General features: G+C 45.7%; 1 protein-coding gene across 5 annotated transcripts in view; it reads left to right on the forward strand.

Annotated features, from left to right (window-relative positions):
- The window catches only part of PAK5 (p21 (RAC1) activated kinase 5), a 143,307-nt gene that overhangs the window by 115,710 nt on the left and 2,810 nt on the right, over positions 1 to 24,787 (forward strand). For 4 of the 5 annotated variants that reach the window (XM_032443809.1, XM_032443810.1, XM_032443813.1 and 1 more), the window contains 7 exons: positions 9,276 to 10,073; positions 13,614 to 13,661; positions 14,658 to 15,149; positions 17,209 to 17,342; positions 19,106 to 19,232; positions 22,561 to 22,686; positions 24,625 to 24,759. In XM_032443809.1, coding sequence (XP_032299700.1) covers positions 9,276 to 10,073; positions 13,614 to 13,661; positions 14,658 to 15,149; positions 17,209 to 17,342; positions 19,106 to 19,232; positions 22,561 to 22,686; positions 24,625 to 24,759 — 1,860 coding nt within the window. The remainder of the gene's footprint in view (positions 1 to 9,275; positions 10,074 to 13,613; positions 13,662 to 14,657; positions 15,150 to 17,208; positions 17,343 to 19,105; positions 19,233 to 22,560; positions 22,687 to 24,624; positions 24,760 to 24,787) is intronic. The other variant, XM_032443812.1, reaches the window with a different exon arrangement.

Here is a 24,787-nt window from a genome sequence, read left to right on the forward strand (position 1 = left end):
CTTCCTGTTTGTTTAGGGAAGGTTTTGGCCACCAAAACTTCCCTGCTCTGACTCATAAGCTCTGTGGAGATAGAAGCAGGACTCAGACCTGTGCAGGACTAGGCAGGTAGAGGTGATGCTTTGGGATGGCTGCTGAGGTGGAATGCTCCTTCTAGCTTCAGTACCATATTACTGATCCCCTGGAGCAAGGTGTAAAAGAACAAAAGGTAAAGTGCCAGCAGTGTTTTCCTCAAAAAAGTTGTTGTAAAGTTGTTGCAACACTAGAAAGTTTCTCTTCTTTAGTGTCTGTCAGCAGGAAACACTAGGTGGCAGTAAGGAATCTCTGGAAATTCACCTCACTGCATGACATTCGTAAGCACGGACAGCAGACAAATCTGCTTTGGTGTCCTGATGGCACTTTTAAAGATATGCTTTTATCCTCCTTTGAAATGAGTCTGCGGAAAGGATTTCCATATACAATTGGCCAGGCAGCATTTGCAGTTCACATCAGTAGTAGGACAGCATTTGCTTCTTCAGCTTGCATTTAAGCATGCCATGACTGTAGTTGCTCAGTAGCTACATAATCTGCACGTCTCCATGATACATTTATTCCTAGATCTACTGATAAACATGGTTTGGTCCATTGTAGTCTCCAACATAAACCACCTTGGTTGTAGTCTCTCTAAGCTGTGTGCTGAAGAGTACTGTCAGGAGCAGTAGGATCAGGAGAAAGCCCATGTTGCCAACCAGCTCACTTACCTGTGAGGCCGAAGCTCCAGGTGTAAATGGGGTTTTTTTCCATCTCCTGCTCCTATCTGCAGGAATTCAAAGCTGATTTGCTGCCATTTATTTCTTGTTTTCCCCTTCATGCAGGATCCAATTACAGCGGACAAGCACTGTGTATTACAGGAGATCAACACTGACTTGCCCCTAGAGACCTTTAAATGCTTTTTCTGCTGAAGTGTCACTTTCATGGGCTGAACTGTGCAGACCGTACAAAATAAGAGCATGTTAGATACAGGTCTTTGGGGAGAGACAAGTGAACAAAAGAGATGTGTGTAGTCTGGGGGCTTATACTTTGTAATTGCAAAGATCAGATCCAACAGGCTTTAATTAAGAACACAGGTTTAAAAGAAAAGCAAGAGATTATGAAATGTATTTGGTCCAAACAAAACAGCAGATTCTGTCTGTGTCTTCATTTTCATTTGGTAATTCCCAGAATGCAGCACAAACTTCTAGTGAAAACGTCCCTGTTTAAAGTAGCACTTTTTAGTAGCCATGGGATCTGTAAGCACAGAAACTTGGTTTAAACACATTAGCTTTTATGAACCACCCAGGTAAAAGCCTTGGGGACAGGAGGTAGGCTGGGAGCAGCTTTGCTTTTCTCCACACACCATATGGCAGTTCATGCTGAGTTAGCTGTGCACCATGTGGGAGTCACGCTGCCCTTCTCTTCTGGCCAGAGCAGTGGAGGAAGGGCAGGGAGCAGCCCTTCTCCAGGCAGATGGGTTTGTGAAGCATGGCAGGGACAGTGTGCCGTGGGGGCAGTGCACTTGGTGGGATCACAGCCCTACAGATCAATCACATCAAGATTCCCTTAGAAGTGGTACAAAAGAAATCAGGAATCTTCCAGAAGTGTTTCAGCATATTCCTGTAATGAGTCTGTGCTGTTGTCCTGACTATCATCCCTTTGAGTTACGCTGTGGATTGTCCTCTGAAGTCTCTCCCTTGAGGTTGTTTCCCCACAGAGAGATTGTTTGGTTTGCACTTCTCATTTGCAGGAGGGAATAAATAAAGTATCTGCTTGGAAAGCTCTTGGAGTCTGTCCTCGCAATTGCCTCATGTTGACTGAGCACAGATGTGAAACAGAACTGTTGACTTTCTCTTCAAGCACGTGCCATACATGAAATCTCATTTACTGTGGTAAAGTGCAATGGAAAGTAATATGGTTAATGTTGCTTCTTATGAATTGTCAGCCTGTCAAAATCTTTGTTTTAATTGAAGCTGAAGAGACTGCAATGGAGTGACCGCAGAGCCTCTCTGCCCTCCCAGACAAGTGCCCCACTGCCACAGCTGTCAGATAAAGGCAATTACTTCCCTATCATTAGATGTTACCACCTGGGAATTTACCTCAGTATTTCAGAATGCTCTATCAAGCTGCAGCCAAAATCTTTCAGTAAGAAAAAAGCAGTGGGATCATTAATTGGGTTAACACTCCATCAACCTCGCGTTTGTTAATGGGCATGTTTAGGACATGAGGGGAATCTCCTCTGGGGAAATGTCATCCAAGCTACAATGAGGGCCTACCCTGCAGCGTGCCTTGTGAATTACAGCCCCTGCATCTGTATCGTGGCTCAGGATGAGGAGCTGTGGTACAGAAAGCAATGCTTGCACTTCTCTCCCAGAGCACAGTGGTAATCCAGGCATGAATCAGTTCACAAGCCCAGATTTTTGAGATAAAGAAGGAACACTTACTTTACATTAACTGCCCTTAATTCTGTTATTTTTCTTTTGATATTGAACTACTCATGTCACGCACAACTCTACCTGAGGTGAAATTTCATCCTGATTGAGATCATGACTTCCTAGCCTGCTTCTGTCATAGACACTGAAAATGGAGTTGTGTTTTTTGGAGGGGAGGATGTCACTGATCTCAAATGTGGCCCTTTTCCTTACACAACATTTCCAGACTTGTTTTGAGTATTGTAGCTTTCAGATATGTTTGATGTCCGTCCAGGTGGGAAGCTGAGGAACACTGCCCTGTAAGGGCTGTGGGGTGCTGCGGGCCTCAACCACACCAGCAGGGGCCGGACCACAGCTACCACTTGGTACATCTCAGTGAGTTCTCTTCTGGAAAAAAAAACCCAAGCACAAAACAGCACTGGCACTGATGTCCCAGCAGATGATGTGATTCTGAAACAGGGAGACCTATTGTCGTGGTTTTCCATAAGTATTGTATATCATGACATTATGCAGTGAATGGATGGAATTGCACCAGCTGCTCAGAGGGGTCTGCAGTCCCCAGAGCGCTCCGGTCCTTCCCACATGATCTCTGGGAGGGAGCCACAAAGTGATGTAGTGATGTGAAGGATGTTCTTTTGTGCTCCACACTGCTGATCTTGCAGCACATTGTTAGGAGACCCTCCCTTTCCCATTTGTTTGATTTATAACTCTTGATTGGTTGGACAGGGCCCTGGGCAACTTGATCTAGTAAATGTGTATGTTTGGTGGCCCTGCTAGGCAGGAGGGTTGGAACTACATGATCCTTGAGGTCCCTTCCAACCCGGGTCATTCTGTGATTCTGTGATTCCTTTTGTATTGTATTAACTCACATTCTTTTACCATTTTCAGTAAAATAATTTCTCTGGTGGGGACACCCATCCAGTGCCTGTATACAGTGTGGCACAATCATATGTCCTGTTTCTTGACTGTGCTTCTCATTAGCAGTCTTGGTTGGGGATCTACCCAGGAGCTGGGTAATACTGAGTGGCAGGGAGTGTGCAGGGATTTGGGAGAAAGCCATTCTCCATTCTTCTCCCTGCAGAGCGCTCATGTAGCTCATCACTAATAGACACACTCTCTCGTTCAAACTAAAACTTTTAAATCACATTTCACCCTCATTTCTTGTATGTCCGATAGATCTTTGGAACGTATTACATACAGAATTTCACTTACTTAACATAGTGAGGCTCGAGCAATGACAGTGGGCATTTAATATCCTCCAATAATATTTCAAATGACGTATAATGACAGTGCTTGTATATTTAAAAAAACAAACAAAAAAAGAAGCAAAAGCCAAACCAAAACAAGCCAGAAGTTTCCAGATTGGAGATTTTTCAGTGGAATTTTAAAGCTAAATGTTTTGTTACAGTTTCTGTAGTTTGAATTGTCAAAAAGACCACCAGTGAATGAGATTGTAATGAAATGTTGCTCTTGTTGTTATAGCAACTAACTTTGAAAACTGCTGTGCAGGTTGACAAATGGCACAGTGCAGTTTTGGTTTGGCTTTTCTATAGTTTTCCATCATTTTACTTTTGAGGAATTTTAACCAGCTGGGAGTAGTGTTGTTGTTAAGATGATTATGCTTGTCTCCAACCTGTGGCTATGCCTTTATTTCTATCCACTGAGTAATATGTATTTTTGGGGCTATGTTAATTTCATTTCTACATTATCAGTTCTTTCAGGAATCAGAATGTGGCTGTGCCAACATTTTCCCAGCTTCTTACCTATTCTCCGATACTGTTGCCAGTATCGGATTAATTGATGCAGTAATATTGCATGTACACACTTGAGGGCTGTGTATTATAACAAGCTCAGCTCTCTGCTGTGCCGTATTTGTTGTGCAGCAGCAAAAAAATTTTGGCAATGCCAGCATGTGCTTAGAAATGTGACTGCAGTGTACATGGGCAAGTTCCATAGGGCTCCACATAGCTGGCTTGCAGCAGTAGGAGCCTAATGCTGACAGCTCATCTGACCTCTCCAGTCCTGCTCTCACTGAAATAGCCCCACCAAATCACACTGCCAAGCTAATGGGGGGTGAACATAAGAGCTATTTCATATCTGGTGATATTGGGCCAGCTCTGTGACCAGCGTATCACAGCCTGTAGTACACACTGCAGCAGCACTGGGCTGAGTTCTGCTTTGGTGTGTTTCATATCTAAGTTTTCCTATATATTGGGAAAGTCCTGTCTAAGAGCTATACCAAAGCGTAATTTGTATGTCTGCTCAGAGTCACAAAGTAGTGTGGGGCAAGACAGAAGGGAGCAGAGATGGGATTTGCTGTGTTCACTGGTCTTGTCTCTCCAAGAAGGAAGACCAGCAGGTTGTGAGGGTGCGATGAGCTATTCTGTGTTATTCCAAGGGAATAACTCAGTCTGAGATCCCACAAATGAGAACAGCTCAAACACAGACCTCTGACACTTCTTCCACCCTACACTGCAGCTAGAAGACTGTTACCTCCCAGGAAAGATGGAGTTTTCCTTCTGACGTAATGACAAGGATGAGTTTTCTCCCCAGGGTAGTGCTGTTCACATTTGCTTATGCCAGTGAGTAAATTGTGGTGTCATGAATGCTGTTTCAGGTACTTCCAAAGCTTTTGTCTTGCAGCACAGGAAGATAAATTACCAACCCTTTCACCACATGCAGTGCTTTTACCAGCTGTGCTATATGTCCCCTTTCCCTTAGAAAAGAGTGATTTTCAGATACGCATAGGTTGTGCATTTATTTGACATATAATGAAAATGAGAGGATAAGCTGGCTAGGAGCGAAATCAGAATTTAGATTGGCTCTTTATAAGGCGACATTTCCTAAAAAGACTGCTTTTCCCCCCGCTCCGTGCATTACAGAGATTTTAAATCTTTGTCGACTTCTGAATGCACATCTCCTGAAGGACAAAGGATGATATATTCTTAGTGACTGCGTAAAGTATAGTAGTTTTAAAGACAATAAACGCAAGGTCATATTAGGGCAAAACAGTTAATTACCCACTTCATTATTGTCAAGGTTAATACAGTATTTGAGCGCAGAAGCTGTTTTTCATCTGCTCTTGGATACAAGGCAAGACAGCGGTTCTCGCAGACAGATCCATTATAGCTTATCGCTGCAGGACAGACCGCTCCAGCAGCACCATGAAGGATGTCTACTGTCAGCAGTATCCAGAGCAAACGCCAGACCTGTCTGGAGAGCAATGGAAATGAAATGAGAGCTACAGCTTCGGAGTAGCACGCTTTAATTCACAGAGATTGCATCCCATTGATTTTAATGTATGATGGTAATAGTAGCATAAAATTCTCCAGCACTCTCTCATCTGTTTTAACATTGATCCATCCTAAATTGCACAGCGCTTTGAAAAACGTCCCTTAATGAACACGGAGTATTGACTATAACAAATCCCATCTTTCTGTGGTAGAACCCAGTTAAGGCTGCACCTGATGTAGGGTTTGATTTCTGTTCTTCATGCATGCCTGGGCACCGTACAGGTTTCCATTACATGATCTCAATAGACACGAACAAAGATCTCATAAATCTTAGCAGATCAACCTTTGTGAATAGTGCACTACTTGCATCTCAACAAGATGTATTTTCTTTCATATAAAGGAAGTGCTAAATTTAAAAACAAGCCAAAGCAAATAAACATATTGATGATGATAACAACAACAACAACAATAATAATAGCACTGACTTGAGCATCGCCTTAATATCGTACTTTCTCCTTTCTTTTTTCTTCACAACAAATGACTTTCACATCCTGGTTTGCTGTAGTAATGGCAGTGGTGTGGCTTTGACAGCAGCAGTGTCAGTGCTTCACTGACATGGTTGCAGATTTCAGGCAGTACTGCCAAAGCATTTTAATCTAAACTCGCGGAGTTCTTCTAGGATAGGTAAATTTTATCCTCCCTTTGCACCAAAGGACTGTGCTTGTATGATGAAACAGGGCCAAGGATTGTCATCAGGTACTGAAATTAGAAATCTGTGCTATTCGGCTGTTCAGGCCCCTTGCCTGGGCTATGGAGCATCCTCCTAAACCAGCCCTGGGCGCAGTTAGCACCAGGAATGCTTTGCTCCAAGCCACAGATGTTGCTTTCAGGCTGAGAGCATTCTGCCATGCAGAGCTGGGCCAGTGCATACAAACTGGCTCAGCCTGAGGGGTTGGTCCCAGCGCTTCTCATTTACTGGGAGAGAGGAGCCCAAAGCAAAGAGAATTCCAGCCATCATTCTTACAGTGATCTCCAGTGGTTGTCTGCATGCTGCTGGGAGAAAACAAGGGCTTTTGAGATCTTAGTCACCTTCATTGATGAGGATTAGGTAGCACTGTGGGCACAGAAGTAACCAAGGCTTCTTCATAGACAGAGCTTCAGTGACTAATGCTCTTTTTGACATGTTTGTGTCAATTTTACTAATAGTAAGAAAGCCTTTTTGTTTGTTTGTTTGCAGTCCTCACGGGTCAAAACGATGGGTGGATTCTGTCTGCAGAAAATCCCTAAACATTGGGTTTTTGTCATTGGTGAATTCCCAAACACGTAATCCTTCAACTTCATTCTTCTGAAATTTCCTTGCACTGTGGGCTGAGATACCTGTTCATGATTCTTTCATCACCCAAACCCCTTAAGCATCTGCATTTAAAAAACCCGCTTCAAAAGAGCATCTGTTTGGAGGGAAGGGGGGAAGACATCCCTTTCCTTTAACCAAAGAGGCTGTTCTGCTCCCAGGGGTTCCCTCTGGCTCTGAGGTCCTTTTGTGTGGGCACAATACAGGTTGCTCCAGGAAACGTCTGCTTTGTGCAGACTAGTCCCACAGAGATCATTAAACTGGCATTTTTACTCCTTGGCATGCATTTACACCAGGGAAGCGAGATGGCAGTTGAGTATTTCAATCTTGTTTTCAATTATAAGCATTTCATTGTTGAGTGTGCTGTTTTATTATGTGATAATTAAATATGAATGATCATGCATTCATCCTGCCAAAGCGGCTGCAGCCTAACAAAACCAATTCCTTTCGCCTTGCTGAATGCTTCAGAAGCAAAAGGAGTGATCTATTTGCTGATCCTGATATTTTCTGTCCTATTGTTTCAGTATTGCCAACTTCAAAATAGCAAACCAGGCAAGTAATTACAGACATAAATCAGAGGAGGGATCAATCTGAGGTCAGGATTGCTTTGCCTGTAGCCCAGCTTTTCTCAGCTGTCTCTTTCTGAATAACCGAAGTATGTTGCTGTCAATTTAGCTGTGACAGGGCAAAGCAGGAGTTGATGAGGAAGAGGGCCAGACTTTTCTCAAAAGAGAAAACATGCCTTTTCCTATCTTCTGATTTCATTGCAGACCTTTCCTAGGCAAAAAATTGAGTCCAGGGCTGTATTGCTTGTGCTGTAAAGCCCTTTCCATGGCTTCCCATCCCTGCTGCTGGTCATCGCATTTGGGGAAGCCACCTACTTTGTATTGAAGCATTTGGCTTCAGACCCCGTTGGTGCACAGTCTTCTTTTACAGGTGCTTCATCAGCCTTGGGTCAGGCTTACAGGGATGCATTTCTGATACAGCCATGTCTGATGGTATTGCAATGGAGGAAGAGCCGGTGGCCAGGCTGTACACAGAGTTGTGCACCATTAGTGTGCAGCACAGGCAAGCTGCCCGCAGAAGGATAACTCCTTGGGATGGCCACAGCAACTCCATTTAAAAACTAAGTGAGTTAAATGAGATACAACCTCAGATGTTTAGCTGAAGTGAATCAGCAAAGAAAGCTTCATTTCAATAGAGCCGTGCTGATTTATGGCCCCCGTCCTCAATCTGTACATCTTATTCTTACAGGGCATTTATAAACATGACGCAGTGCTCAGCAGGAGTCAACTGCTGAACTGATGCAGGAACTTGTTACAGTCTTCAGATGGTGCTAGCTAAAAATAGTCAGGTTATCTTGAAGTAGTACTGAAGAGAGAAGTACTGCTTGCTTCCATCCCAACACTGGGACCATTGTTTGGGATAGAAATGAGTAACAGTGGGAAGGGGCAGAGGGCAGTAGGTAGGAGCTGACCTGTGTCTGCTGTGCTGCTGTGACCTCCTCATCCAGGGCTGGGGGATCTCAGGGAGTTTTACTGTATCAGGATACAAAGAGAGCCACCACCACGTGGCATCCATCGTGTAGTTCTCTCAAAGCTATGGTCGTGCACAGGGATTTACCAGATGCTGCATATTGTAAGGAGGCACAGGTAAGTACTATTTGTCATCTTCCCTGCATGTGTGTCACATGCTGAATTGATGAGGAGGCAGTCCCAGGTGGTAATTCTGGCACACAGTAGTGCACTGTAAAAAAAACAAAGAAACAAAAAACACGGGACTTGATAAACTGTGTGCTACTTTCCACTCCAGCAGTTTGCTAAAATAGCGTGGAGAAGTTGGCACTGAATGATATTTTTACCTTTCTATACTCTGCAAACCAGAGTCTGCTTACCAGCTTGCCTTGAAGGAGACAACTGAATAATAGCTAATTTAGTCACACCAGGTTTTTAAAACACAATTAGTGCTCTTAAGTGTCTGCTGTTCGGTGCAGCACAGACGTATCTTAAATTGAAGCTGCATGTTAAATCTCAGCTTATGGTGGACACTGAATTTGTTCATTTCTGCATGTTCTGTTGTATTTCTTGAGGGCTTTGTGGGTTTTTTTTTTTGCAGCAGGTTATTGTGAGGTGTGTGCCTGAAGAATTTGATGCATTACCACGTGTATTCCTGGGTGAATCACAGTCATTTCGTTGATCAGATACTAAGTGAAAGTCAGTATTTTAATCAAAGCAATTTTTTATTTCCAGACTATTGTTAGAGGAAATAAGCCTCGGAAGGATACTTCAATCAATGGCCTGCTCGAGGAGTTTGACAATATCTCCGTGACTCGATCCAACTCCCTGCGGAAGGAAAGTCCTCCCGCACACCACCAAGGCAATGCAAACCATGTGCCAAGGCACCAGGAGGAAAATGGTTACATCACATATTCACAGTACTCCAGTGAGTCAGATACAACAACAGACTATGTCATGGATAAGTATAGAGACAAGACTCTCTATGGGGAAGAGCTAGACAGGTACTACAAAGGGGGCTACGCTGCCAAGCAGAACGGGCACATGATGAAAGTCACTTCCAAGGACATATATTATTCAGAAATGACACCCCTGAAATCAGACCTCTCCAGGTTCCTTCCGGATTACCATGCACAAGTGGAGACGATGCCCAAACCACTTGAATATGGAGGTCTAAAGCTGGAGTACCAGAGGATTCCCAGTGGATCCTCACTGGACTACAGAGACCCCTTCCCTTACGCCCTGTCCCGAGCGTCAGTGCAGAGCGAATGCCCCAAGGAGAGACTGGAGTACAGTGACGGCGAATGGGGGCACAGCCCAGCCAAGGATGACTATGACAAGAGGCCCAAGTCATCCTACGTGGACCCAGCGAGTCCTCAGCCAACCATGAGGCAGAGGTCCAGGTCAGGCTCCGGTCTGCAGGAGCCAGCCATGCCCTATGGAGCAAGTGCATTTAAAGCACACCAGCAGGGACACTCCTACAGCTCCTACACCTACCCTCGCTTGTCTGAAACTGCAGCAGGCATCTCCAAGGTAATGTTAAGACCCCTGGTGTGGGTACTGCCAGGACAGGGACCCTTCCAAAATGGGAATGCAAAAAATTAAGCAAAATGTTAAGGGCATGGATCTATGCTTGGAAACACAGTGGTAGGAAGCATGCAACCATGGTTAGGTGGATATAAAATCCCACCAGGTTTACTTGGGTAACTGAAAACAAGAGGTTTAAGATACTTATTCAAAGAACAGTTTGGAGGCACCCAACTTCCATGAGTTTTACTTGGGATTTCTGAAAATCCCAAGTTCTGTGGCAGTTTACATGGGATTAGGAGTTCGTATGCTAATGCAAATGTTGGCAGAGCTGGGAAGTTGGTCTGGTTTGAATGTCAGGTACTTCTTGTATTTGAGTCGTTCTTGCTGACATCTCTGTGCCAGTTAGAAAACCGTTCCTGGTTTGCTGAGGAAAGACGGCCACGATCCCAGCACGTCTGTCAGGCAGAGGAGCTGCCTGCAGCTCAGCCAGCTCATACCAGCCCACACAGCCACCAGTCTGACAGTGCTCTGTGTGTACTATGAGATTCATTAACCCTTTCCCACCAATGAGGGAAGGGACTTATCCCTTACCTCTTCAATTTTTAAGAAGTGAAATAAAATCCAAGTGTCTCCTCGCACCCAAGACATTCCAGTAGTTGTTAACAAAAATAAGGGTCAAGATAGGAAAGCAGCTCCGCTGTGTTATCTACAAGCAGCTCCTCTGCAGAAGCTGTTGCTCTCTCTGCCTTTTCTAAGTTGCATGAATATTACCCAAGCAAACTATCATACCCTACCCTACCTTCTTGCAGCCTTGTTCAGCTAAAGGAATCTCTTCTCCATCAAGTCACACTGCTCCAAAAAAGACCTGCTTAAACATTTAATATTCTGCAAGAGATGTTTTTTCCTTTGGTGTAGATTTCATTGAATGTTACTGGGTTCCCTTAGCAACAGGCAGCATTGCTGTGACTTGCCAGATGTGCTGAGCTTGGTAGCTGTCACACGATGATACCCCTTCTGCTTATGATGGTGTCTGAACAGTGTGTTTTCTTACAGCCTCTGTGCACTGAGAACTTGGTCAGACCCAGATGTCATCTCAGACCTCTGCAGATACACCATGGCTTCATACCAGAGGCATGCCTGCATCTTGCTTAGGTTTTCTGGGAGGGATGCCTATACATTGTTAGCTGTGTTAAAATACAGATTCTGGAGTTTGTGAGGAAAGCTTGGGATGGGCTGCCTGCCATTTCTTTCTTTTAAAACAATCATTTTGTCTGCTGAGAAAGAGGAAGGACAAATCCACCAATAATTCATAAACTCTCTTGTTCCTGCTCCTGCCAGATTTACAGCATTCAGTAAGATGGAAGGCAGAGGTGTATTTCACAGGACTTGGAGCATTGCAGATGCTGTAAAATATCCCATTAAAATGCAGTAACAACTTTTATTAAAGAAAAAGATGCCTTCGTGCAAGATTCATTTTGAGCCGTTGCTCTCCTTGGAGCATCAAAAGCACTCGTGTAGCCTCGGTATATTGAAATTTGATGATTCACTGTTAAACACAGCAGTTTCAATTCCCAAACCCATCCGCAACTCCTGGAAGTGAATAGCAGCTTCGTGTCTTGGATGATTGCTGAGGAATCTGCTTTTCAAGGAGGCATTAGTAAGATAATGGTTCATTTAATGGGTTTACTAAGTGAGAATCGAGTCTCAAATCAGATATTGTACAAATGAAATTGGCTTTAAAGTATAATTAAAAGGGGGAAAAAGTAAGCACTGAAAAAGTCCTCAGGCACAAACGTAGGGCTTCAAAATGCATTTAACAAAGATGTGCATTTTGACTTGTAAATCTGAAGAGTAGGTGCAGATGGGTATTATTACAGATGTCAGATAAATGAGATACATGCCCTGTTCTGGCAGCAGGTTTCAGACATGTTGTGTCATACCTGGCTGCTGAGGTGGCCATGCACAGACCTGAGTGAGGCTGCAGCCAGACGAGCAGCAGCACGTCGCATTGCACTGCAGGGCTGTGACTTCATGTGCTCCCCTGACCTCATCTTGAATGAGAGTAGGGCTGGTTTTCACTTTCCTTTGTAGTATTTACAGACTTGCCTTTTGGTAGGTAATTGCACCCAATAGCAGGAATAATGGCATTATTAGCAGAATCAAGTGTGCTCAATTTTGCCACGCTGTGAAGAACTGTGTGAGGGCACAGCTGAGGAGAGGTGAGGCTGATGGAGTCACTTGGGCTCCCCTACTTCAGTAACATTGCATGGTCTGCAGGAAGTGAATGGTTGTACTGCAGATACACTGAAACACGAGCTGCAGAAAGCTTGCAAAAAAGGCGCTGAACATCTCTGTTTTCCTTCTATAATTTCACTGCGGAATTTGCTTGTCCCAACACATGGGGCATGCTCAGAAAAGAGAGGCTGTGGGTGACGCCCTGTGGTGGTCCATTGGTGTGGATTTGTCTCGTTTTAGTTTTAGACTGGGCTTTCCCCATCTTGATATAAAAATGGTGTATTCGCAGTCAGAGCAATCATCTGTGTGGCTCTGTGTACGTAGATATATAGGACAGGTCTGGATTGAGTTCCCCTCCCTCCACCAAACCATCTGAGCACTTTGCTGTGTTAATTAGTTGGGCAGCTGTCATGTCCTTCACGAAACACACGATGTCTCCGACCCCCTTCTATCTCACAGCTGCATAAGTGAAATCCCAACCGTAAGCATTTGTATGTCACACGCGTACAGAAGCAGCAGCCGAGGAGGCGGCCGTGTAACACTGCCAGCATTGGATGCGGGCACCGTGTGGCTGGGAGCTCACACAGCAGCCGCCTCCAGCTGCACGCTGCCAATGGAAGTGCCTGCACAGCCCTCACACAGAGGCATCCCCTGTGCCCTGCTCACCCCCAGCAGGACAGCAGGGGCATGCCCGGCTCACACGCAGCGCCCAGAAGCGCTGATACAGCGCTGCTCTTCTTCATTCCGAGGCTTTTCTCCCCACAACCGAGTGACTCCAGCTAGAATCTCCTCCTCGCTGTGCAGCAGCCTACACTGATAGATTGATGCTGCGGCAGATTTTTTTTCTTCTCTCTCTCTCTCTTTTTCTTTTTTTTTTTTTGCAGTCTTCGCATAAAACGGTCAAATGATGTTCCAGCGCAGAATTCAATTTCACAGTTCAGTTGGGTCCTTGATTACACTGCCAAATTCAGATTAATGTGCATTTAACTAACATGGATCAGGGACTCCTGGCCGGCAGCCAGCAGCAATAGTAGCTGCCGTGAGCTGTGTCGGGGTTGCTGCGCTGTCCACCTCTGTGGGCCGCCGCGGAAATTGATTGATTAAATGAATTCATTGCCGTAATTATTTGTAATCGTGCTACATCATGAGCCTGTGCCTGACCACCCCCAGCCCCTCAGTGCCCCACCTGCCGCCAGGAGTCACGTATGTTATGTCATAAACGTGGAGATGCCCTTTCCTGGGAAAAGAAATTAATACTTTTGTTCCAGGTGCATTTTTTTGACTTAGATCCTTTTCTGTTTTTCACAGATGGAGACAGTTTTGTTTATGAATGCAGAGTATTTGCTGACTTTCATTGTGAGTAGCTTAGAAGAGCTAGGGAAAATACAAGGGAAGAAGGGAACCTGAGATGACAAAGGCCCCCCATTGGGATAATTTCCTCACCATTGTCTCCTATTTGAAATGAAAATGAGCAGTTTTGCCATGCTGCAGTTAAGTAGGGTGTCACTATGGAAAATGACTTAAGTAATGGTGTATTGGATTAGTCTCCTCATTTTAACTTGCTTGGAGAAAGTCCCTTTGAAGGCTCCGCTGAGCATCTCTCACCTCAAGCAGGTTACATGCTCCCCTAGTTGTAGCTCTCTGTTTTATCCGTGTGCTTTGAATTTGGTGCTCTTCTGCTGTTTGTCCATGGTCTGCAGTGCTCCCGCCATGCTGCTACACTGCCGTGGATGCTGCAGCCCTGATACCACTTGTGGGGATGGTGGGGAAGGCCTGGCTATTTTAGGGCTGAAAAGGGTAAAAAAAGAAAAGATGAGAGGGTTGTATCTGCTCTGCGGTGGCTCCGCAAAAGTGAGGACTAACGGGTGAGAGTCAAAAGCCAGAAACTCGTGATGGGAAGGAGAGGCATGAATTTCAGTTTGTGAAAGGGCTTCTTGTTTTGAAAGGGAGCTTCACTGGAAGAAATGGCCCAGAGGACCTGCAGGGCACTGCTAATACAGAGTAAATGCATTCCTTTGGACCATATGCTTTTATTTAACTAAGATTACCATGTCTCCAAATGGGTTCATGGACATAAAAGAGAACCTGGGAGATACAGGAGATATACAGAAGACCCAGTGGTCTTTACTGTCCTCATTTCAGTAGTGATGAGAGGGCATGCAACCTAGTGGTCTATAAATCTGCAGGCGGCAGTGTCCTTCACCGAACAACGAATCCATGCAGGAGCGTGCTGTGCTGGCACCCTGCTGAGCATATCCAGGGTGCAGAAAGAGAATGGAGCTGTCAGGGTCGGCCGGGCAGCTGGAAACACAGCTCTTCACTCATGTCCACTCCTCTGCTTTTGTATTGCAGGTGGATTACGACCGAGCACAGCTGGTAGTTAGCCCACCACTCTGTGGATCAGACACCTACCCAAGGGGCCCAGTAAAGCTACCTCAAAGTCAAAGCAAAGTCAGCTATTCCAGCAGCAGCTACCAGTACCCTCTGGTCTACCACAAAGCATCCCACTACCACCAGCCATCTCTCCAGCCGAGCTCTCCCTATATTTCCACCGCCTCCTACCCCAGCTCCCCAAGTATCACATCAAGTGCTTATCCCCCGCCCAGCTGGGGCTCCTCCTCAGACCAGCAGCCCTCCAGGGTGTCCCACGAACAGTTCAGAGCCGCCCTGCAGCTGGTCGTCAGCCCCGGTGATCCCCGGGAGTACTTGGACAGCTTCATCAAGATCGGGGAGGGCTCCACAGGGATCGTCTGCATCGCCACCGAGAAGCACACGGGAAAGCAAGTTGCTGTGAAGAAAATGGATCTCAGGAAACAGCAGAGGAGGGAGCTGCTGTTCAATGAGGTACGTTGCTGTGGGCAGTGTGGCATAAGATGTGATCTGAACGGAGGCCATGAAGCCGAATTAATGTTTTCCTAAAACAGAGGGGTGAGTCCTGTGCTCATTTATGGTGTCTGAAATAATCCGATCGGTTTCAAATGAGCTACATCTCCTCCTGGCTTTAAACCTGTAATAACATGGTGGGAAGTCACAGTAAACAGCTAAGAAATCTGTTGTCTGGTCCACACAGCTTATCGAGTGCACAGACACTGCCCGGTTGCTTTCTTTGGACCGTTTCTGATACAGTTTATTCTGCTAAGATGGAGGATCCCAGCTGACCTTAACACTGAAGAAGCACACAAGCCATACTCTGGCAAATAGGTGCTTTTTGTTTTCTCCTTGCCTCCCCTCCTAATCATTTGTGATCCCTTTCCTTTCTTGATGGTTAGCAAGCAAAGAGCTGACAATCCATTTTGCTTTTCAGCACCTCCCTCTATCTACACAGGGTAATTAGAGCCTTCCCTGCCTCATGTTTTCTATCCCCGTCCCCTCTCCAACATCCCTCAATATCATGCAGTTGTCGGCACCTTGGCTGAGCTGTTGTTAGTGCGGTCCCTCTCCTGTATATTCACTTCTAGATGTGGTGGTTGAGTTCACAGCATTCATACAAAGTATGCATATGCCTGGCTCAGCATCAGTTTTATGGTAATGTTGAAATGAAGCTGTAATCATTCAAGTGAACTTATTCTCCTTGAGCTTTGTTAGTGTTGCCTTAGGCTTTCTCCAGGAGCACGGTGTTTTTCATGACTACACTCTGGAAGAGCCTTTGTCCCAAACTAACAGCTCTCCTCCAAATTTAGTTTTAGAACCTCCGTGTAGCAGAAATGCTGTGTCACGGCCTGAACCAGTGATTGAGCACCTGGTGGGAAGGCAGGGCCAACCCAGGGGAGCTCAGGTGCATGCAATGTTCCTGAGTGACCAGAAGGGCTGGAGCCAGGATCCACCCCTTCCCAGACCTCATCTAAGAGCTGGCAGGGGAGGCACAAGGATCTGACTGGAGATCCTTGTGTGCTTGAGGCCTTCCAGGGGTGTTTCTGTGTCCATAGCTGTGTAATTTGAGCATATCCTCCCCTGCTGCAGCATAGGGCTTTACTACTACACTGTCATTGCTGCATTTTCCATTGTTACAGCAGTACACTCAGTAATTCGAAGTATTAGAACTTAAAACAAAATACAGTTGTCTATGGAGATAAATGAATTCAGGAAATTTCACAGGTACAGAAATTCCTACAAATGAATCCCCTTCACAAAGGAAGGGCTGTAGATGCTGAGATGCAGCATTGCACTGTGCTCAAAGAATTACTGAACCAGGCTGGTGTGAGGCACAGGTGCCTGAGCTGTCTTGGCACCCATAGAGCAGGGTCAGCTGTCCACCAGGCCTCAAGATATTAATTATTCCAATGCTTGCCATTCTGATGACAACTACAGAGCGCTGACCTGTGTGCTCTTCTTCCCATTTTATTACCTCTGCTGTGGTCTGTGACCCAGGGGCCTCAGATCCCTTTGAGTCTTAGAATCACAGAGCAGCTTGGGTTGGAGGGGACTTCAAAGATCATGTAGTTCCAACCCCCTGCTGGGGGCTGGGAGATGAATAGGCCCAGTATCACCAGCTTTCTGTTAAAGTAATGTGCAAGGTACAGTTTGCTGCCTGATGATAAAGACGACTTTGAGCTGAGCAGCTGATTGGATCTAAATGTTGTACTGAAAGCAGCTGGCAGTAAGAAAGCAATGAAATAACCAGTCCTAGTCCTGCAGTACGGGGGAAAAAAAATCCCCACAATTATCTGCCACTTACAGTTCAGCAACTAAAGATCCTTACTGTTCCCTGATGTGTTTACGATGGCTGTTACTTTATGTATATACATGGATTTTGTTTATGCACTACCACAAGGATTAGCGTGGCTGTGATTCATAGCAGAACCTTTACTAAGCACAAAGAGAAAAGCGCAGTGAAAAAGAAGGTCAAAACAAGTGTCAGTGCTTGCAGCAATTCACATCTCATCCTTTGTTTTTTTCCTCACAGGTTGTAATCATGAGAGATTACCATCACGAAAACGTGGTGGAGATGTACAACAGTTACCTGGTGGGCGATGAGCTCTGGGTGGTGATGGAGTTCCTGGAGGGCGGTGCACTGACAGACATCGTGACTCACACCAGGTGGGCTGCGAGCTGCCGGCAATCCCCCAGTGGTGCATACATAACTATATGTATGTGTGGGTATGGCTATGGATGTGTACAGAAATGTCTGTAATATGGCTGTACGTGCACACACATATGGATATATAGACGTACTGTGGCACACTCACAGTACCTGCATAACTCAGACACTGCAGATGGCTTTCTGTCAGTGCAGGTGCTTTTAAAAAGAAGGAGAAATAATATCTGAAGGGCTTGCTGGGGGGCTGAGATTTGCCAGAGCTTTCAGTGTTAATTTAGCAGAGATTACCTTTATCCATTCGTTCCCCAAGTGTCAAAAAAAAATTTCCTTTTCCTTGTATGGGAATTTGTAGTGTTGGCTTTGCTTTCATAACTCTATCAGTTTTGGGGGTGATTTCTCTTGATACTCTCTTGATAACCCATGTAGCTAACACTGTCAGAAGTGTTCACTACAAACCGAGCCTAAGACATAATGGGAAAAGTATTTTTCTATAATCTCTCATCATTTGTGCTTACAGTAGAGCTGGTTCCCATATTTCAGTTAACGTCAAACCATTAAATAAGACAGTTGACCAGTACAGAGGCTGTAGTGTACCAAACCTCTTCTAGTTCCTCTGAGTACAGGTGTTGGGTCTTACAGCCTATCCTATGAGCTCCTCACTCATCTCATTCTGCTAAGCAGGATAAAATGGGATTGGAAGGAGGAATTCTGTAACTTCATCTAGAATAAAAGTACACCTATTTCCACAACAGCTCAGTGGGAGAGTACTTCAATGAGCAAAACAAAAAGCAAGAAGAAAATTAGACACGAATATTTGTCTTCACTCACAGCTTAGTGATCCTCATAGATCCTACCAAAAAAAAGTTCATGGTATTTTAAGCATTGCCTTAGCTGATATGCTAAAATAAAGCGTAATATTGCAAGCTATGTATTAACTACTGCTCTCCAAAACATTAAAAGCTCCATCAGAGGTATTTCTGACAGGAGTTTAGCAGCAAACAGATGTTCCCAGGACACCCACTTCTTAAGAGCTGTCATCTGTTTTTTAGCTCAGAATAGTCATTCCTTAATCTTCTGGGTTTTTTACATTGCCTGACCTTTCTCTTAAAGATTTTGCTGAAATACTGCAAGTAGCATCACAAAGTTAAAGCAGAAATGCTTCAGGGCTTCTGCTGCTGTGGTGATGAAGCTGGGGATGCCCAGCTGTGGTGCATGACCTGTCCTGTCCATCGCTGTCATGCTGCAGCAGCAGCTTTTGCCATGACGGGGCTTTGCACATATGCACAGAAATGAGGACTTGATAATTCTCTTGCTGTATATTTTCTTCTACTGACATACCTTCAATTTGTTACAATAATCATAAAGGCAAGGGTAAAGCTCTTAAAGTTAGGCCCAAGGCCTGATGTTCTGTCGGCACAATTAATGTTTCTTATATTCATTCCATGCCTGATTCCATTCCAGTAGTCATTTATTCTCCTTCACAAGCAGGAAGTGTACTGTAAATAAGGCATTTCCATTATTTCCCATAGGGAAACAGGCTCGCTCTAGTACACTGTATCACATAATAGACTCTGCTCTTTTAATGCTACAGGGAGACTTGCCCCAACCTTGTTGTAGAGTTATTCCTCACCTGTCGTCTCCCTTTCTTGACAGAAATAATTTGTGTACTGGTGTGAACAGGAACCTGGGCCTGTCCACTCCAGCTCCCCTTCCCTGCTTTCTTCCTTCATGCTCAGTGTGTTTTTCCATTTTGCTGTTTCAGGATGAACGAGGAGCAGATAGCGACCGTCTGTCTGTCTGTCCTGAGAGCTCTGTCCTACCTGCACAACCAGGGTGTCATCCACCGCGACATCAAAAGTGACTCCATCCTCCTCACAAGCGATGGGCGGGTGAGCGCTGAGCATTTCTCCTGCCATCCCTGTCTGGCACACAAGGGGTCTGCCTTAGGGATTGATAAGATCTGGCACTGACACCACTGCCCTCCTCTCAAAGCCCAGCCAGGGTGACAAAAGTGGGAGAGCTAAAGAGAGTAAATAAAGGGAAAGGGAAAATGCAACTTAGTTTTCTACTTCCTACCTGGGAGGAAAGTGGGATATTTTGGTCCCTCCATTCCTCTGATCCTAATCCAATGTAAGACAGAATGCTATCAGATAATGGGAAAAGTTGCCTTATCCCTTGGGGGGTTTATTGATTATATGAAATAAATAGGGTTGTGTATGCTGAGGTTGAGCTCCAGGTAGGGTTCTACAGCAAGCTCTGAGCCAGACCCATGAAACCACAGCTTCAGTCTTGCTAGAGAACTGAGTCAGAAAAGCACAGGCCTGACCAGTGGTTTACTTGTGTACTGCATGCAGAGTCCCCACGGAGAATTACAGCCAATGGGAGGCATTGGCAGAAGAAACTGTGCCAAAGGGTGATGCTTGGGTGTATGGGAAATTGGTAATCACAGCCTGAACCTCTGATTAATCAGCTGAGGCAAGTGTTGGGTCAGCTGTGGGAGCACAGGTGAGATTAATTCAGCTGTGCTGCTGGAAGGGGTGGAGCTTGACTCCACCTCCTCTAGACCTCATTTAAGGGCTGACCACCACTAAGGCAGCATCTCTTGGAGGTTGCTCCCTGATGGAGATTGCCTCAGCATTTCCCAGCAAAGGCATCAATATTGGTGAGTTTTTTTTCTCATAAATAACCTTCTGAATATCTGTTACCATCTTTGTATCATTCCACCTTGCACTTGGGTAATGGGGAACCTCCTTCAGTTCCTACCTTTATGCCTTGCATAAGTTTTTTCTTTTTGCTACTTTCAATAACTTTCAATAATCTTCTAGTTAGCAAGATTTTATATGTAAGCTCTGTTTCCCCAAGCTAGTTGGGATACTGTCTTCAGTCTATACTAATAGAAAATGTTACACGTTAGTGCTAAAACACTCACCTGTGGGAATAGCTCTTGCCATAGATATGCTTGTAAGGTGGTTGATAGCACCCATCCTTTGCTTTCCTGCATTTGTATGGGCCACTGCTATCACCATGTTGTTCTTTCTGGTGTTCACATGTGGGGAGAGAGGGAGACAGAATGCAATGTGAAGTGCCTAAAACTCAGGGTGCCCAAAGGCACGGGTGGAGGGGAGCAAATAACTGCTACATGTAAAAGCCTAATTTCTGCACTAGTTTGAGCCTCATCTTGTGTCCACATGAAATAACTGAAGTAAAAACTAGTTCAGTCATGCTGAGGGATTCCCGTAGGCAGGGTTTCAGGGTTGCTACAGTGGGGTTACACATGTGCCCAAAGCAGGACGTAGTGAGTGGGTCAGAATGAGACCAACAGCACCCAAATCTTCCAGTGCTGGGGATGAAACTTGAAGCTTCTCAGGCCTGATCCAGTTCTCTCACCTTTACATTTGATTCCCACATCACTGAGACAGGGATTTTCTTCCTGCAGCCATCACAGCCCAGTCTTGTTCATCTTATCGGAGGAGAAAGTTCCACATGTGTAGGAGTTTTTCAGTTGCAGTTTTGATCCATGTCGCTGAAATAATGGCATCTGAACTGCTTTCAGGCCCTGCGTGCAGTGCCTCATTATACTCATTACTTGGGTACTTACTATCTATCTGCATTGCAGATTTCTTCATGGCTGTGTTGTGTAATTATCTTTTTTTAGAAAACCGTCTTCTTTTATGTACTCGAACGAGCAATAGATCTGCCAAACCCCTTGTGCTCCTGCAAAAGAACACCGGGCTCTGCTTCCAAAACTCCCTTCTTCTTCCATTCTTCATCCTGTAAACTGGAAAATGTGGTTAGTGTGGAGGACTTGACGCTGCTGGCTTTGTGTTAGAAATACCAACAATCAGCTTGTGATTCTGTTAAAATTAATACCTATACTGGGGGGGAAAAAGTGGGGTCTGTACTGAATCTGAAAGAAAACAAACTGATGCTGATTATAAACAACTGCTGCTCTACACGATGCAGCAATTGATGGAACTTCCCACTTGACTTGTGCTGGGGCCAGCTGGGCTCGCAGCACATCCCCAGCATGCAGCTGGCTGCATGGCTCATGGACTGGCTGCATGGCTCGTGGGCTCTGGGTGCTGGCTGCCATTGCACTGTGTGGAGCGTAGCTTGCGGTGCCAGGGGCTGCCCTCATGTGGAGCAGCTTCCAAGAAAAGCCCAGGGATAGATTTTAGGCCTCCAGAAGAGTACTTGGAAAAGCTAACGCTTCAGCTGCCTTGAGGAGCAAGCGGTTTCTGGAAGGCAGTGATGCCACAAAAGTCATGCCAGCTGATTTTGGCCCCATTTGGAGGGATTTTCACCTTGGTGTTGTACAGCAGTGGGGGAGGAGTAAGGTCATAATTTTCCAGCATTTTTGTTGGTTTAAAAAAAAAAAGAACACCTGCATCTGAGTATAAGCAGGCACATGATGCAGCAGGAGCTGCTCTCCAGAGTGCTCGTGTATCCCATTATTTCTATTTCAGGTCACCGCCACAGCTACTCAAGGACAATGCTTTCCTCAGTTCCCAAGTTCCCAGCACTGGATGCAGGTCCCTCATCTCTTGCAGCCATTTTGGAGGAGTCTTCCACCTGTCCCTGCCTCCCTCAAGCCCCTTTCTACATACACTACATACGGATGATGGTTTTTGAGGGGCAGACTACAGCACACTTGAAAAATTGTTGGTTGGGGGTATTGCTTTCTAGGAGTGCCAGATGGTGCTCTGTGTGGAAAGAGAAACATGGGATTGTCTGCTCTCTGGCAAACTCAGATCTCAAGCTGATAAAATATTAAGAGTGATACGTATTACTTACGATAGATACTGCACTGAATGTTATTAAACATACATACACTGCAAACTTTGAGTTAATGTATTTGCAATAACAGATTAATTATAAATACTGTAAGATCGGGATTTCAGCTTTCCTGCTGAGTTACAGGCCAGTGATCACCTCTGCACTTTTGCTGGAGGGGTGACAAGGAGCTCTGAGAGGTGATGTGAGTAGCAGGCACTGCTGACAGGCACTGCCACTTTCCTGCCTTCTGTTTGGTGAAATCAGCCATGCTCTTTCCATGCTCATCCTCCATCTCCAACCTCACTTCCAGAACCGTGTTGCTGCCCCATCCCAGCTCCTACAGCAGGAGACAAGGGCTTCTCCCAGAGGGAAGCGTATCTGGTTGGATCAGTGTGTATGTGGTTACTCAGGAGGGGCTTTCTCTTTGTCTTTGCTTTTTAGATCAAATTGTCCGACTTTGGATTCTGTGCCCAGGTGTCCAAGGAGGTGCCACGGAGGAAGTCTCTGGTTGGGACACCGTACTGGATGGCACCAGAGGTGATATCACGGATGCCCTACGGCACCGAGGTACGAGCTGTGAGGCACCCAGAGTGGCACACAGTGCTGCAGTCAAACCCACTGGGCCCGGGGAAAAGACAACAGCTGAGATGCTGTACACAGCTGTGCTGAGCAGCAGCACTTGTGTTTGCCCTAGAGTGTGGCACTGTGTGCTTTTTTAACGTCTTCCTTTGTGAGGTGTAGTCAAATAACTCTGTTTAGAGTGTAATTCCTTTACATAGTTTAGCTTAGGGTACTCTGTGAAAGAAAAATAGCATTGTTTGCACACTGCGGAAGGCCTGTTGTTGATCTCTCAATTAGTCTGGAGCTGCAGATAGAGCCACATACACATCCATGTACCAGACCAGTAGCCAGTGTGCACAGCTGCACCACAAGGCCAAGTCACATCGGTACTTTCACAGCCATGCAGGCAGAGACCCACTGAGCTTCCAGCCAGTTAAAGCTGGGATTTCCCAGCCTCTAGGGGAGTACTAGCAAAGGCAAAGCCACGGGCCCTTAGGATCCCAAATGTAAGAGCCAGTTGGGTGGGGTCAGTTGCCATACTCTGTAGTATTCTCATTGCAATCAGTTCTCTGAGTTGAATGAGAAAAAACTAACTACATTGCAAGAACTGTTTAAAGAACTGCAGGCCCCCTGAAAAAAAGGCAGTCCATATGTTTTTGTCAGAGTCTTTCAGCTGAGAACAGGAAGGGCAGGTTGGTGGGACCCGGCTCAGCACTTCTGCACTGCCACCCTGGGAGTTCTCCTTACTCCAGTCTCAGCACAGACAGCATCTGAGTCCCCAGCCCAGGACACAGCTGTATTTTCTTTGGCCTGGTCAGCTTCTGCTTGATAGAGCAACACTGCTATATATGTGTATATGTGTGTATATACATGTATACATGTACATTTATATACATATATGCTAGATATATGTGAGATACACGCACATGTGTACAAAGGAGTGGAAACAAGCTGTGCAGCCGAGGCCTGGGATGGGAGATGATGCATCTTCAGAACGCACAGAAGGGCTCTGTTTGGCCCAGGCAGGATGTGCTCCTACCTGCAAGTGAGGGCACCCTGCAGGCACTGGCATTTGCCCCAGCGTGTGGTTTTATAAGAGATATTTCAGGGATAATAATATCACCTATTATTAGCCCATTAATAACACTGATGGGATTATAAAGTGCTTGAACTTAGAGCTACATTAGGTTTCCCACCAGCAGGGAAAGGAGGAAAAAAAATGAAGCTGGAGGATAGTGCTGGCAGAGGAGCAGAATAAGTATAGCCTGGCCCTGATGGTATTTAGGTTGGCAAATGACAGCAGTTAGTGTCATTGCAGTGGGGTTCTGGAGCAGCTGTGCAGCAGACTGGGACAAAAAAAAAAAGGATTGGAGTTTCTTTTTTTAAGCTGGAGTGAATCATTTTCCAAAGGGATTATATAATGTGCTACCTGCCATCACTGTAAATGGGCCTGGGTGTAGTAAGTGCATGCTTGTATTTGCCTAGGGGTATGAAGGAGGTGCTATAGTTGTTAGTATTCAGGGGAAATACTACCTGATTTCACAGCAGCTGTTCTGCGCCGTGTTTCCACTCACTGCACTTCTCTGTAGCAATGCAGAGCCAGTGCAGGGAAAAGAGTCAGTGGGTTCGGAGAGGTGCAGCTGAAGTGCCGCAACACAGGGTACAGGCAGCCTGTCCTACAAGCACGCCTTAGCAGCGCTCAGTGACCATCACCTGGACCAGCTGCAGACCATATGCATGTTGTTGCTGGGTCATTTCTTCAGCACACTCAGTGTCATCAGCTGGTTTAAAAAAGAAAGGGGGTGGCTCACCCAACTACTGCCTTGAAATGGCTGCTGGCAGCAGTTGTTGTGCTGCTCTGGGCCCTGTGTGACCCTCAGAAGCCAAACCTGTTCCCTCATGCTGCGCTACCAGCGGTGTTTGTGAACCGACTGTGCATTGCAGGTGGACATCTGGTCTCTGGGGATCATGGTGATAGAGATGATCGACGGTGAACCCCCCTACTTCAATGAGCCCCCGCTGCAGGCCATGCGCCGAATCCGGGATAACTTACCACCCCGCGTGAAGGACATGCACAAGGTCAGGCTTCCCACGGCTGATGAGGGCC

Source organism: Coturnix japonica, chromosome 3 (assembly GCF_001577835.2).
Source record: "Coturnix japonica isolate 7356 chromosome 3, Coturnix japonica 2.1, whole genome shotgun sequence".
Lineage (NCBI taxonomy): Eukaryota > Metazoa > Chordata > Aves > Galliformes > Phasianidae > Coturnix > Coturnix japonica.